The 16,814-nt window shown below is 40.9% G+C and overlaps 1 protein-coding gene across 2 annotated transcripts in view; it reads right to left on the bottom strand.

Moving 5' to 3' along the window:
• Positions 1-15,445, bottom strand: part of MOB2 (MOB kinase activator 2) — a 96,509-nt gene extending 81,064 nt beyond the window's left edge. Inside the window, exon 1 of one of the 2 annotated variants that reach the window (XM_033155167.1) lies at positions 15,041-15,445. In XM_033155167.1, coding sequence (XP_033011058.1) covers positions 15,041-15,057 — 17 coding nt within the window. In that variant the 5' untranslated portion in view covers positions 15,058-15,445. Of the gene's footprint in view, positions 1-14,040; positions 14,118-15,040 lie in introns of those variants that run through there. The other variant, XM_033155145.1, reaches the window with a different exon arrangement.
• Positions 15,446-16,814: the final 1,369 nt, after the last annotated feature.

The following is a 16,814-nucleotide window of genomic DNA, read 5'->3' as shown; positions in this document are numbered from 1 at the left end:
ATCCTTTCCATAAAGGTCTAGAATTCATATTGTACAGACTCCTCCTTTCCTATCACTAATGAGCTGCATGTTCTTTGATTAGCACTTTCAGGGTACAATACATAGATTATATAGAGAGGGCGAATTCATTGGCTATTCCCTGCCTCAAAACACCTTGACGCATCTCAAGCATCCTTTGAAGGTTGTACAAGCCATTTCAGCAACAGTCTAGCCATGCCCATGTTCAATTCACAATTGATAAAGGATTACTTAAGGCAAAATTGAGAATGTAATAAACTTATTCTGAGGCCTACAGCTTAGAGCGGTGCTGCTACAAAGATCCATAAGCGAAAGGCTTATTAAAATGTACTGATGCTCTATTTCTTTTACTCACAGGTTTTGTTCTTTAGCAGGGTGTTTTTCGAAGCCAAACCTGCAATTACATCTTAATCTCCTGCAAAAGCTACTAGCCCCATCCCTTGCCACTCCACCCATGCAACAATCTACAAAATAAAAACAGCTGCTTCTGATAAACCTATCCCACTGCCTTTCACATTACACCAGAGAGCTGTGAAACTGTCACAGTACACTTAAGAGCTGTAACAAGTGTAATGATGCACTGCCTGTTAACCTGGGGACAGAGGAAAAGAGAAGCGAAAAGATGTTAGAAGTGGCAGGCAAGTAGAAGTGCTCCAAGAGGAGACTAGAATACTCATGCTCAGCAAACCAGGCTACCACAGGAACTGCTCCTGGGTAAAATCAAATGCTACACAAGTGCTTGTCCATTTGGTAACAGGACTTCCCTGCCCCTGTACACCCCCAACCGCAAAATATACTCCAAAGAGGCACACAGTGGGTGGACAGGAAGATAGTGTGAGACTATTCTGCACATGCATGGATGCATTAATTACATCCTCTGTGTGTAGATCTGGTCCATGTTCCCTACCTTACATTTCAATTCCTGAGAAATGAATTTTGGGGGGGGGGGGAATCAGGCTTCTTACCACAAGCTATGACTCAAAGTAGTTGCTGGCTGTTAGAAAACTATTGGTGACTGGGAACACACACACCAGCACAGCCCTGGTTCTGCTAGACAGAGAGTTGGAACTGAAAACAGGAGATCTCAAGGAAGTGACAAGCAGCAGCTGGAAGCCATTCCCTCAGTTCCTTTCCTCAAACCAGTGGCATGAGTAGCTGGGCAGGCCCTGGAGGCAGCCACCGCCTCCAATCATACTTCTTCCTAACCTCACAGATCTCATATGAATCTTTAGTATCTCAACCGACATTTTCTTGTATACAGCAACAGGATGCACACAAGATAAGCAGTAGTGCTGGGAGCTAAAAGGGGTTAAGTTGAACACACACAAAAATGTATGCGAATCCTAAAAACCAATTTAGCTCATACAAGACCAGAAGAAAGTTATGTGGATGCTAAATTACACATCATAATTTACCTCTCTAAGATCACTTGACCATTAAACTCTTACCACCTGGTGCACAAGAGCAGAGCTCCGACAAACTATCATTATTTCATAATCAGGTCATTTAACAGGATTTCACTGAACATATACAAATGATAGCCATGGATTGATAATTTTACCTAATCAGGCCTACTCCTTATTCAGACTTCAATATATTTGCTTAGCTCTAATCTGGTATCTACTGGAACATTTACCAAGGACCAAAAGCATAGGGTGGTATCCAACTAAGTCATACTTGAAATAGATCCTCTTAAACCAAAAAGACTTAAAGTTAGTCATACATATTAAATTCAGTGGGTCTACTCAGAGTATACTTAGTCAGATAGCCGATGCAGAACCCAGAACTGATGCACTTACTGTTTAAAAATAGTATCATTTATTTTTAGCTCAAAAGATATTTTAATGCCATGCAAGTGTTTGCTTCTGTCCAAAAATCCTGATCATTTTAGTGAGCTAAAAAAAGCCTCCTTCCATCAGCACTTTACTTTTATAGATAGTTCCAAGGCTTCAGAGATGGACAAGCCTCTCACCCTTACAACCCAATGCACCAACATACAGTAATCTTTTGTAGGACAAACACCTACCATAAATAGAAGTTCTCTGTTTTCTCCGCAGTCATAGTTCTCATTTCATTTAAGGGGATATCAAACCTTTTAAAGTTACCTTAGGGAATTCAGATTAGAGCTACTTTTTCATAATTATTATCTACTAAACATCCAGATATTTGCTGGGGGGAGAGACCTACCATGTTCTCACACTGCATCAAAAGGAATATGACAGACATACTGCAAAAGAATTATTACTGAAGCTTACTTAAGGGCAGAGCACTGGTCAAATACTATGTACTGGGGCATTTGTTTAAAAACAGCTAAATATCATCAGCCACAAATGCCCCTGTAAGCAGTAATTTCTTTTCTTTCTTTTTTACACCCATCAAAGTTACATCTGATTAAGAATTGAGTGATTATTTGACAATATTTTGTTAATGGGTTAAATAACTAACCCTGCATCAGGATTTGGTTGAGTTTATTGAAAGGTCTGCCTTTTTCTGATGATATACCGGTAGGTAGGCTGAGGATCAGAAGAGCACATTTAGTCCCTCCAGTATGCAGAGGTACAACTGCTTTATTGGTGCCCAATGGATGCTTAAGTTGAGATACCTGCATTGCAGGGGGTTGGACTAGATGACCCTCAGGGTTCCTTCCAAGTCTACAATTCTATGATTCTATGAATTCTATTTGCAGGTTCTTCTTCACCCATAAACTGGAGCACTCTATACATAGGAAGCTGCAACCTTAGACCAGAAATCATTGTCACGCAGCAGATTGGGAACAAAAGAGTTTTATTGTAACAAAGCTAAATTCTAAAGGAGTACCCAACATGGTATCCAGATGTGTCAAAAGGAACTGAAGAAGTTAGTTTACCCTGTAGAATCTGTCCCACTTACAAATATACTATTTTAGAAGAATAAGCATTATTCAAATTGCTGCAATGATTTCACATTGCTTGTGTTCAGAAGCCTGCATAACTGCAACTTGTACACTGCAAAAATTGGGCAACTGGTAGTTAGATAATCTTGATAAATAAGTCTTTATAACCCATACCTATTTATACCTCAGAACAATGAGCAAAACCAGCTGCATTTGTCTTGAAGAGGATTCACTGAGCATTGTAGATTGCTACCTAGTTCTGTGGCTTTAAACAGATTTATGAAGAGATACACATATTTAGAGAAATATCAATAAAAATAAGAATCGTAACATTTCTAGCTTATACAATTGCTGATTATATTTAAGGTAGCCCTGAGCTGACAAACTTGACATAGCCCCTAAAGCTGCAGCAGAAAATTAAGTGAGTTCTAATGCAAATTCTTTCAATTTATAATGCAGCCAGACAGTTACACATTTATTTTAAATGTGCAGGTAGGGTCAACTTTCAATAAAATGAACTTCAGTGCTACTTCTTACTTTCCAGTATTATACATATGCACATCTCTTTAGCCTGATGACTAAAGAAAACACTACACAGAAGCAAGTTTAGTTTCCTCTCCAAGACCACTTCCTTCACTGTGCAATTGTCGTTTCTCTGTGGCTGAATTTTTTCATAGTGAGAATCTTAGACTGGTTAGACAGTCAAATAAAGAATAACTACTAAAACATGGGATTTCAACACCACAATTAATGAAGCAAGTGTTATGCAGGAGACGTGTTTTAACAAAACAACAACAACAACAACGACTGAACAGTGGTGGGTGAGGAGAACTTTTGTAATCTTTCCCAATGAACACTGCATTGTATATCCATCCCTCCAAGCCACATTCTTAATAGAAACATCAGAAAAGTGCAGTGCCTGAAAACAGGATGTGAATATGAGGTGCTTTGCACGCACATGTCTTCCTTGCAGAAACTACAGAAACTGGAAAAGAACAAAGTACCGGCATCAAGTCTACAAGTTATAAAATATGCAAATACAGTACTAAAAGGGAAAGGAGCTATTCTCCAAATGAAAGAGTAATAATACAGGAAATAGGATAAAGATAGAAGTTATTTCCTACAGATTGTGTTTGAAAAGAAATAATTTGATATGCACACATAAAGATGTGTGCAACCAGCAAAAATTAATAACCCCACACTTAACTCTATCCACAAAGCTGCAGCACTTGCATTATAAAACAAAACCAACCCCCTCACAGACTGATAGCTGCATCCATGCATTCCTGAGGGACAATGACCCAGTTTTGATGCACCGACAAACCACAGCTTGTTATTAAGTGCATGAGTAGCAGCAAGTCATGGTGAGCCTCAGGAAGACGTTCGTCTTTCATTCCCCCCCCCCAAATCCATGCACAAGGCAAGGAAATTAGATAAAACACATATTTTCTTCTACAGCAGTTCCTGGTTGGTATTAGGTATAAAGGACTATTTTTTGTTCACATTGCATTTTATGTAAGCCCTACAATATTCTGTTGCTCTGGATGCTCAGAGAGAAATATAACCATTAGCATTAACAAACTACTGCCCAGCAAGTGGTGGTGCCACAAAGCCCCATCTAACAGCATTAAATGCCTGCTCTGTGACAAACACACATATGAGAAAGTAACACTTTTAGTTCAAATAATACAAGTACATACTCCAGAGCTGAAGGTCACAGAGCACACTCATCATCAAAAAGTGCCTTGGAAGAAGCATCAATTATTCAAACCCATCTAAAAAACATAGGATTAAAATGTAACGTGTATGTGCACGTTAATCTGATTAACAGAAATAGCCAGGCCATTCTTTTACTAGCCAAGGGCCTATTAACTTCCTATGTGCTCTTGCCACTAAAGACCCACTTCTGTATTTCTAGGCTGTAACTTCTGAGTTTGCTGTATAAAGACAGCAGGTACAGCAACAAAACTAAGACAACTTACAAAGTATTTACAAAATGAAGGTGGCTCAATTCAGCAGACAAATCTCACATTAACTGAAACCCATAAAATTGTTACCGAGTAAAACAAGAAACTGAAGGGAACTCTCCCTCCGACAAGTGGAAAGATAACAAAGGAGGAATTACATAGCATATATTTGGGGGGGGGGGATCTCTCCAAATAAGATGAAGTTTGTGCACTGAGCAACATTATCAGCACTAGCATGAACGTGTGGTCTAACAAGTCCATGCACCAAGTTAATTAAGAAAACCAATGTTATGTGTTCCTGCGAGAGAGAAAACCCAGGCCAGCTCTTTATGCCAGGGCACATTGCCCACATTCTCCAGAGGCCATGAGACAGTCCAGCAAACATACCACACAACCACAACAAGATTTTTTATCACAACTATGACCTGAATTCTCTTGGCATCTAAGAGTTAAAGGTTTAATTTTTTAAGAAAAATGAAATCAACGTCTGTTTAGTTATTGTCTTTGTTCAGCTTACAGTCCAAGGCATCTGAAAACTTTCTGGTCAGCAGCCAAAGCTGAAGCAATGCCCTCCTGTGAACCCTGTTTGGTATATGAAGGAAAAATACAGAACTACTTGAATATCTCATCCAAACCAAGCAAATCAGTACCTTTATCATATTAAAAGAGAAATGATGCAACTAGCACACTATCATTATAGGGATAATACTCACAGGAACGTGGCCTTAATTTTTCTTTACTAACACCATGCTACTGGACGCTGATCTTCAAACTGATTTTTTATTTATATTCCTATGTATCTTTCACCCGTTCTTCATTAGAACTCTTATTCAGTGGTGGGGAACAACTATTATCCAGGTGTCGTTGGACTCCAACTCACATCAACCCCAGTTAGCATGGCCAATTGTCAAGGAATATGGGAGCTGTAATCCAGCAACATCTGGAGGACCACAAATTCCCATCACTGCTCTGATTGATGCAAACATATTTAGAGCACCCCTGCTATGAATAAGCTTCAGTGTCCTAAGGAATATAAGATGCCAAAACTCTCTCTTACTGAGATAATTTTTTGTAATTACAGATCATCCACTTATTTCTTCTGTTACAACAATGAAATGCAATACCTGGTAGGCAGTATTAGAAATTCACATATATATATGCTAGGAGCCAGGTGGCTCCTTAAACCAGGGTTACAGTCACCAAAACAGAAAGTCTAGGTGCCATTTTTTGGCCCAGACAGTTTGAAAGTCGTATTTCTCAATACAACTTTTGGGTTCCTGGAATTCATTCTGATTGTGCAGATAAAACTGTAATGTATAAAGCTCTACAGGATGTGTTGCTAGTGTGTGAAAACAGTCAAGATGCAAGGATCCCCAGACATGTACCGTATTTGTCGCTCCATAGGTGCACCTTGTTTTTAGAGGAGTAAACCAAAAAAAAGAAATTCTGGTTTTCCTCCTCTAAAAGCCCTGTTTTTTTGAGGATCAGCTAAAAGTTTAGCAACCTTTTTGCAAAGGGAAAAGCCCTGTTTTTTTGAGGATCAGCTAAAAGTTTTGCAGCTTTTTTGCAAAGGGAAAAACCCTGTTTTTTGAGGATCAGCTAAAAGTTTAGCAGCTTTTTTGCAAAGGGAAAAGCCCTGGTTTTTTGAGGATCAGCTAAAAGTTTTGCAGCTTTTTTGCAAAGGGAAAAAACCCTGTTTTTTGAGGATCAGCTAAAATTTTTGCAGCTTTTTTTGCAAAGGGGGAAAAGCAAAGAGGAAAAGCCACGTTTTTATGGGGTTCAACTCACATTTCTGCAGCTTCTAAAGGAAAGGAAGCCTTTTCTACAGTTTCCAGACAGATAATCTAATCAGCCAGTCACATGTCGCTGGGGAAACAAACAACCTCAACAATGGAGGCCTGGGCAAGAGGGCGGGGCTGAAAGGGAGCTGGGGACTCTTATCTCTCTCCTGATCTCTTGCTGATCAGCTGCTGAGCGGGGTCCTTTCAACACCCCCTTTTCTCTTTGTAAAATAAAAAGCATGATCCTCTTTTGGCCCCATGGCAATTCAGCTCCAGGGACCACCATTCGCTCCATAAGACGCACAGATATTTCCCCTTACTTTTTAGGAGGAAAAAAAGTGTGTCTTATGGAGCGAAAAATACGGTACTTCCAGAGGGTGGAGACATCAGGCTCCATCCTGGTGCCTGACCATTTTCACTTGGTCACAAGTGGCCAATAGCCAGGTGCAAAATCCACCTGTCAAATTTTGAATGCCGCTGCTATGTGAATCCCAAAATTGTCAAACTTCCCAATTATTTTTTCTATACTCTTAAGTATCTTTGAAGAAGTCACAAAAAAATATTGAAAGCACTATATCAGACATTTATGGCATATGATGGTCAATACATTTCAATATATAAACCTTTTCATGGGTGGAAAATATAGGTCTGATATCTTCAGTAGTTTTCTGTAGAGAGAAAGAGGTTCACAAAGGTAAAAAAATAAAAATAAAAAAGCAGTAGGAATACGAAAGAGTAACACCTGCCTAAATGAGAATTGAAAGCAAGCATATACACTGCAGCTGTGTAAAGTGACACCAACAAGGCTTTACAAAAAGAAGGGGAAAGTTTCTTTTTAACTCAATATCCATCCATAGCAACTGTCTAGTTGTGGTGTAGCAATAAAACTGTCAGAACATTTGCAAAGCTAAGCAGGGTCCAGTACGGATTCAAATTGGATGGGAGACAGTCTGTTGAGATTCTTGCATTTCAGGAGATTGGACTAGATGACCCTTGGGGTCCCCCCCAACTCTACAATTTTGTTTCCATGTGTAGTAACCAACTTGGATTCGAATCCACCTGCAAGAAATAGTGATGAGATTATATCATAAGATTGTATCTGCTCTTGAGAAAATTCCCAAATTTTCTAAGTTGTCTCAACAAAGCCACAGAGAATTTTAATAAATGTTTAAGATCTAATTCGTTTCCTGTATCAGACAGCTGTTATGTTCAGACAAGGTGCATTTTTTTAAACAACCTTCTTAACTCCTTCATGGTTCTCACTTACACATGACACCAAAACTAGTTCTAGAAGTGTGCAACATAGTAGACCCTTAAAGGTAAAGGGACCCCAGACCATTAGGTCCAATCACGGACAACTCTGGGGTTGCGCGCTCATCTCGCTCTATAGGCCGAGTGAGCCAGCGTACAGTTTCCGGGTCATGTGGCCAGCATGACTAAGCCGCTTCTGGCGAACCAGAGCAGCGCACGGAAACACCTTTTACCTTCCCGCCAGAGCGGTACCTATTTATCTACTTGCACTTTGATGTGCTTTCAAACTGCTAGGTTGGCAGGAGCAGGGACCGAGCAACAGGAGCTCACCCCATCACAGGGATTTGAACCGCTGACCTTCTGATCAGCAAGCCCTAGGCTCTGTGGTTTAACCCACAGTGCCACCCACGTCCCTTATAGTACCATCAACAAAATATAAAACGTTTATAATGGTAAACACACAAATAGTGCACACCAACTAATATACACACTGGTCTTGTCTGCACATTGTAATAAACCATAATCTGAACAAAACTAAGGTTTACCATGAACAAGCAATGTGCTTCCCTCGTTCCTTTGCCAAGCTGGGAGAAGCCATGGAGAAACTGGCTTGGCATTACATATGGTTTGCTTCTACAAAACAAACATCAAGTAGTAAGCTACGAAAAACACTTTGGCTTCACCCATGGTTGGAGAGGAAAAAACCACGCACACTGAATCACATATAATGCTAAGCCATCCACTCAAAGGGTTGTTCCTTCTTTTTGCAAAGCTAGATAACAAAGCAGGCACAAACATAGTAGTTTACTTCAAACTATAGCTTACTGTGACTGACATGTAAACCTGACTGAGACAAAAAAGTTGAAACTTTACTAGAAGTACTTTTCCAATGAAAAAATCCAAGAGTTCTCAAGCCTCCTTGCAGAAGGAGGCTTAGTCAACAAAGAAGACAGCTAGTTAACAAATAATTATATTGACCTAAGCAGCTGCAGCACTTTTAACAAACATCAGGGAGTTATAGACTCCCTAATAATAGTGTGTAGTAGGAACAGAGGTTATGTGAAATCAGATTAAAGGAGTGAAACTCAGAACAAGTTTACACATTACCTCCCATGATGGTCATTAAAAATGTCTTTTACATGCCATCAATGCAATGGGGGAGCAATGTTTAGAGGTTGTGACAAAAATGTCTAGATAAACATCTTAGAAACATTAGTTACAGAACTGCCTACATGAGACCAAGTCCAAAGGTATGCCAGTATAGCTAAGAAGCAGAGACAAGGATGCCAAGAAGGTCTCCTCTAAACAAAGTCCTGTCCAAATGAAGTGGAGCACAAACTGACAAAAAGGTGTCCTGACAATAGGCATGTTAAAAACATCAAGAATAACATTTATGTAAGTAACAACAGAAGCAGGAAACTAGCCTGGGAGGTGACTGTCGATAGCCAAGGTGTGAAAGTACTAAAGAAGGGCAGGGCAATATGCTGCTTCTCTGCAACAATCATCAGCAGAAGATATTAGATATCATGCTTAAATTACTTTTTTCAGGCAAGACATTTCAAGAATTAGAGGTGACAAGAGATGATATTCTAGGGCTTCCTGACAAACTACAAATTAATCTACTGATTAGCATTAAATTCAGGCCAAACAAAATGAAGTGCTTCGTCACACAATGCATAATTAAGGAATTAATACATACAGAATTTGCTGCCACAATATATGGTGAAGGGTACTGGTTAAGATGGCTCTAAAAGGAATTAGCCACTGATAGAGGACTTCTTAATGAAGTTGTCTATCAGTCATGACAGGTAAATTTTACCTCCGTTAGCCCAAATGGGCCATGATCCAATCTATTAATGCAGTTCTAAAATGTTTAAATTTCGTCTATCACACATGAGGACCTAAACATGTTAAATGTTTCATGTTAGCATCATAACTCTAAGTTTACATGCACACTGGAAATTCCCATTCAAGATGTCCATAGTTTCATTAATATAATACAACCATATTTATATGTCACCATCACAACTGGCATCTCGGGGTAACATGGATCCAGATCTGTCTTTCTGTTGGGGGAAAGGACTGAGAACCAGTGGAGGAAGTTCCTGCCTCAAACTCTCCGGAGCAGCTTTTCACAGGGTACTGAGGGCTGCAAGAGGAAAGAGGACTCAGAGAAAACAGGTGGCTCCCATGAGCAGTGCTCGGGGACATATGGCTCCAACTAACTTTAAATGAGGAGTTATTTCCACTGGAGTAAGCAATTTTTGCTGTATGTGGAGAGCACTGATGCTACACCATTAGTAACCATGGCACAATGTTTACCTTATAAAATTACATGTTCTGTCCTGTGGGCAGAAAGAAGAGAGCAAGGAAGACAGGCAAAGACAACATCAGGAAATGCTACAACCCTACACCTCAACTTTACATTTTATGTCATTTATTTGTTTTGATATTTTAAAAATTACAGTGTTGCATGCCTTGGTAGAAAAGTGGTACAGAAATAAAAGAAAGAAAAAGAAAGAAAGAAAGAAAGAACAATACTTGACACTCTACACAGAAGGTGCCAGAAATGTGCAAAATGTATGAAGAATATAAACTTTGATGTATGTAGCATACAAGCATAGTCAAAGGATGGCTTGGGTTTCTTAAAACAGTATCTCTCAGTTCTTTAACTACCGGTATTCAGTTCCATATGATGGTGAATTCAACATGGTTATAATACTGATCAGCTTGAAGTTTCTACTGAATAAAGAGGTTGCTGCTCTGAAAACTGTACACAGAATAATAGAAGGTTATTGTTGGCATTTATATGTTGCCTTTCTGCCATGGCACTCCGGACAGTTTACAATTTTAGTATTTCTAAAAACTAGCATATGGTACAAAAAATATAGAACAGGGTTCTTTTCACGCCAACTGGTTATCATTACTGGAGTCTACAGCACAAGTTCCCTACCCTGTGTTTTTGTCTTCCTTCAGAACGTACAAGTCTTTAAAAGTTCCAAAGGTGAGAAGATTAACTGGCTACAAAATACTTGACAGGTGATGTTAAAATGTCTCCTAAAATAAGGTGCTCTTCAATAAATCATTTTAATTGTCACATAACATTATATCAGCTCCCATGATGAAATGGTCACTGTCTTGTCACTCCAGAACTACAAATTTATTAACAGTTGTGTTCCTTCATAAAAAGTTAAGAAATTTATATAACTGAAAACAACCACAAATACTATTTGTTGACACTTAAAACTAACAGAACAAACTTTCATAGCAACCAATCCTCTTCCAAAAGGAAACAAAACTCTCAACATATTCATACCAAATTTAAGTGCACAAAATCCTAATGCAACTCTGAACTCCAGTGAAAGTGGCGTGTCATATGTCTACATATAATAGGAAAATTTTAATCTCCCATTCTTAAAAGTTGCAATATATTGCTTAACATATTCCCCGTTGCTGTGCAACACCTGTGCAGACTAACTGGATTTGTACACACCTGCAAGTCATTGACCTTGACATGAATATGTCAGTGTTCAGCAGCAGGATACACAATATTTAACTAATGTAAAGAAAGGTCATAGAAATTTGGTGATCCAGTTATGACAGTTTGATTCACATAGTTCTTCCCGCAAAATTTTAGCAATTCATACGAGAAGACGAAAAAGAAGCACAATGTTTCTGGGTAGTACAAGTCATCTTGATTACTGCCCTTAGGCTTAGGCTTAGTTTAAATGCAGTATTTCCTAATATTTATTTGTTTCCATACTGCTTAATTATTTGCATTTCAAAGTTGTGTACAGCCCCCCCCCAAAAAAAATCCACAAATAATAAAACAATAAAGACAATAAAATAAAAATATATCGTAGGAGCAAACATAGAGCACCACAATGAGGGTAAACACCCATCCCAGTTAGCTTTAACCGAAGCTTATAAACGAGACTCAAACCCTGGTTAAAGCTAACCATGGTACAAATAGGATGCTACGCCACGCATCATGTTAAACACAGAAGGCACCTGAGTCTGTGCATGCTTCCAATCTCTTAACTATGGCTAAGAGATCAGGAAACATTACATCCGCACCATGCTTTCACTCAGGTAACCAGAGATTCTGAATAATGGCTCAAAAGAGCAAGTGAACGTGAAATTGTGAAAGCCTAGAATAAGGACAATTGTCAATGTTGCTCAATACAAAAGTATAAAAAGCAATTACTTCTGGGTTTTTGGCATTCAAAAACCGAAATGTACCGCTTCCGAGATGCTCAAAAACCGAGGTACCACTGTATATGTCTACTCAAAAGTGAGTCCCAATTACTCACTCGAGAGGTTGTGGACTCTCCTTCCTTGGAGGTTTTTAAGCAGAGGTGGGTGGCCATCTGTCACAGATGCTTTAGCTGAGATTCCTTCATTGCAGGGGGTTGGACTAGATGACCGCTGGGATCCCTTCCAACTCTACAATTCTGTGACTCTATGAATTACTCCAACAGGCTTTATTCAGAGGTAAATAGGTAAAGGACTATAGCCTAAAGGAAATTAATGCACAACAGTATTGTAGGGAAAACACATAAAGTTAAGGAAGCAGTTTATTCACTAAGCCAGGCATTGTAGTTTTCGCTCACACTAGGGGAGAGTCAAAAGGGTCCAATTTCTATGATTGTAGTAAACCATTAATAATAATTTATCCTGACATGCGAACAAGGCTTTTGGGTTTTTTTTTAGTTGCAAGTCTGTTGTCCATTATCAGAACTCTGCTACAGTAGTAAAATACTATGTGTTTTGTTCTAGAAGTGCACACATTAACTTTTGAAGGTTTCCCGCTTCAAAACCAGACTACACAAGCAGAAAGCCTATAGTAACTGAGATAAAACAAAGCAGGCACCATTACTGTTGACAGTGTTCCAAAAGTTGCAGGTAATAGCAGCAAGCATGTATAGAAATTTAAGTTTGATTTGCATAATGCTGTAAGAATCCCAGACACACTGAAGTACACAATTCTATTCATCTATATGTGATTCAGTTCAGAAAAAGGTCAGCACAAACAATTAGCATTAAGTGTTATTTGCAACTAAATGGTCCAATTCTAACTTCTATACGTTATGATTTATAAACACAAACATCAAAGCAGTAACTGGCTAACTCTGAAAAACCTCTGAGGTTTTAAATAACTAACCATCATTACCCATCTCCACTGATGGGCATATATGCAAGCATAATACAATTTATCAGCCAGCTCACCTAATCTGATAATACACATAAAGTCAATGCTTGCTCCAGATGTCCCAGCAAGTATTCTCGAGGAGCAGCATATGCAGCCGGAAACTCTTATTAGAAGTATTACCCAAAACTGATTTGATTTCAGTCACCATAAGCATGACACCTTCCCCGCCCACATCTAAAACTGCACAAGGCTTGTGACTCCTCTACTAAAACTCTATGATATCCTGTTAAACTATTATCCTTTGGCATAGGATCAAATTATTACATAAAGATAAATAACATGAGTGCACATTTATGGAACACATCTTACTCACCAATGAATTTCGCATCACCGTTATTCATAGTCCACCCAAGTCAAGAATAGTTGTGCAGTCAGTATTCAAGCGTTTGCATTTAATCATAGCTAGCATCCCTCAGCTGCCTGAGATTTTCAACCCTAAAACCAACAGCAAATAGCTTTCTACCTTCTGTCTCTCTGGGTAATTAGTACTATTAATCCCAAGATCTCCAAGCCCCCTGGCGTGGCAATGATTTGGTTTTAACCTCTGCCAAGGTCTCCTCTTTTACATTCTAGCAGGCAAACTGTTGAAAAAGTTTTAAGGTGTGACCTGAAGTGATATTGCAAAAACAGAAGTCTACGTTGACAGAAATGTGCTGCAACTTGCTGTTCCTGAATCCAAATTATTTCTAAATTGATGGGTTACAGCAATACAGTATATGTATGCTGCATTTCTCCTCTCTCTTAACCCAATTAAGTAATATTCATGTCCTGGACAGCTGACAAGTATAAAAGCATCAGCCTATTAAAAAAAAAGATCCCACTCCTAACATTATTGTACATTACCTCTCTGCCCCTCAGTCTGAACAAGTTATAATTTTTTTGGAAACTCCCTTGTCAAGCCATTACAAATCACTTCAATCCCAACAAGGTATTACCAACCATTTTGTATTCCTTGCTTTCCAACAACACAGGATCCCAAGCCAGCTGTTGTGATGCTCCATATTTTGCAATTAGAAAATGTCATTTACGGACATGTGATCCAGCATCTCTGCCACTCAGCAGAACCTTAATACACTGACCACCACATACCCACGAGACCAATGTACTACTGCCATCAAAGTGAACACTTTGCATTTCACTCACACACCACTCCCTTTTGTGCCCCCTGCCAAGTCTCCCACCACTGGAAATTCCTCCTTGACATCCTGGTGCTGTGTCAGGGTTAAGGTTTCTATAGCAACTGCATCTTATTCAAGGCAGATCTGCTGCCCTCCCCCCACCCCCGAAATCCAGGACACCCCCTGCATTATAGTCTCTTGTTCTTACACAACTGCATAGGACAGTGCATGCATAACCAAGCATAAAATAGTTCCCAAATACTCTCACAGATGGCATCTTTAAAAAAAAAAATCTCAGGACTTGCTTACCTGAAGTAACCACCACTCTGATTCTAGATGGCAAATCAAAGATTGTAACCACCACTCCATGCATAAGGATGCACTGTGCAAATCTGCATGTGTGCATAACACGTGCGCGCTCGCGCGCACCCACATTATACATGTTCGGGCAGGCAGCATGAAATTCATCTTCTCCCATTCTTCACCTTGCCCCGACTGAGAATCAGTAGAAAGGTGGTGGCTGGGATTAAAGTATGCTGGGCGCTAATTCAATCCAAGTTAATCCAATCTTGACTACAACTCAGGAATAACTTACACCTGACCCTACCAGCGCCGTGCCAAAACCGACCCCCGCGGCCTGAGGGGAGGGGGAGAGGAAAAGAGGTGGGGGAGAGGTGGAAGCAGCCGCTAGCAAGCCCGGAAACACCCCTTCTGACCTTCTTACCCCACGAGGAAGCTCGAACGAAGCACAAAACCCCAACTCAGCCCAGCCCAGCCCAGCCCCCCACCGCCCTCCGCTTCGCCCAGCCAAGGCTACTCACCCCATGAGCCAGTCCATGACGCCGCCTGCTGCCTTGCGCCGCAGCGGCGCTGGGCCGGGCGAGCGAGCAAGCAGGCGGCTCCGGCTGCGTCCCTGCCTGCCCGCCTGAGCTCCTCTCCTCACCGCCCGCTCCGGCCTCTGAGGCGGCTCATGGGTGGCGCCTGTCCCGCACCGGACCTTCTCCCGCCTGGCGCCCCGTTCTCTCCTCCCTCAGGCGGAGGCTGCTACTTCGGCGGCTACTTCTTCTTTCTTCGCCGCCGCCTCGTCTTCCTCCTGCTGCTGCTGCTGCTCCGGGCGGCTCCGCTGGGTTCCCGCCCCCAAGGCAGCGCCCGCCGGGTCCCCTCAGCCAACCAGCCTCGGCGGGCGAGAGAGACACACAAGCGCTCTCTCCCTCTCGCGCTCGCCTCGCTCTCGCGCTCAGGGTGGCCGGAAGTAAACACACTGCCTTTCCTCCAACATTTTCTCCCCGCCCCTCTCTCATCCCACCCACCCCCCCTCCACACACGCGCCCGGCACAGCAACCCGGAAGCGACCGCCCTCCCGAGGGACGATGGGAAATGGAGTCCCGGCGCAACCTCCGAGGGAACAGAACCTCTAAACGGGAACGGAGAAGAAGGGAGAGTTTCTTCTGGCAGCGGAGAGAGAGTGGGGAAGGTTAAAAAACAGCAGGAAGGCTGAAGCTGCGGCGGCCGCTGGGAATCTGCGAGGCTCATGCGATACTGCGCTTTCTTAACGCCTTATCGACCCGAGTCTTGGTTTTCCCACGTTGCTGCTGCTGTTCCCACGCGCCAGGGGTGCCCCATGTGGATGGTGGCGGACTGCATTTCCCGTTGTTCCTGCCCATTGGCCGTTGGGGCTGGGGCTGATGGGAGTTGGAGTCCAACAAATCTGTAAAGTGTCACAGGTGCTTCTTCGCACCTACCTGGAAGTATGCCCCATTGAATTCAGTGGAGCTTACTTATGTGTAAGCATGCATAAGTGTTTTGTTTTACTTCGTTTGGCATATATCGTAGCTTTTGCCAGCTGAAAAAGAGAGAAACCCCTTGTTTTCTTTTTAGATTACAAGCCTGGCGGCATGGGTAAAGAGTTAACTAAAACTTGCTTAAATAAATAAAAGTTGAAAATAGAAACCATCAATAAATGAGTTCTTAAAAATATATACAGTATATATTAGTATTATCTGGCTTCAAAATAGTATGTAGTCCTTCATTCTCATGCAAACCAGAAGAAGCTCATGCTTTTAGCCAAAATGCCCAGAAAATAAACCTGTCTCTAAAAGTAGAAATCACTTTAGATTTTCAATTGCATTTAATAACAATATGAAAGAGTTCTGTTTTATTTCACCTTCCAAACTGCAAGTAACTGCAAGTCACTGGGAGCACGACTTGTTTTGGGGTAAACATACATGGGATTGAACTGCAAATATAGCCATCATTATTAATTAGATTGTTTACTGGGATTAGGATGTTTGTCAATCTATTTTTGGAAATGAAAGCATACTTCCAGTTTCCCTTCCTAGCCATGATCCATGCCTGAAAGATTCTGAACTTTCACTTAGAATGTCATGTATTTCTGAAAACAATGGGTTGTGCGGAAAAGGGGAGGGGAAGTTCTTCCATGAACTGTTGTTGTAGAAGTCTCTGCAGGAACAGGACAACTTAATTGGATATAATCCAATAATGCTAAAGTCCAAACTAGACATTACACTAAATGTGCAATTGTATGTCATATGTTCAGTTCCCCCTACAAACAAACAAATATATCCCACCAGCCGT

This window comes from Lacerta agilis, chromosome 1 (genome assembly GCF_009819535.1).
Source record: "Lacerta agilis isolate rLacAgi1 chromosome 1, rLacAgi1.pri, whole genome shotgun sequence".
NCBI lineage: Eukaryota > Metazoa > Chordata > Lepidosauria > Squamata > Lacertidae > Lacerta > Lacerta agilis.
The sequence above is the reverse complement of the archived record's forward strand: the minus strand, read 5'-3'. Positions and strand labels throughout refer to the sequence as shown.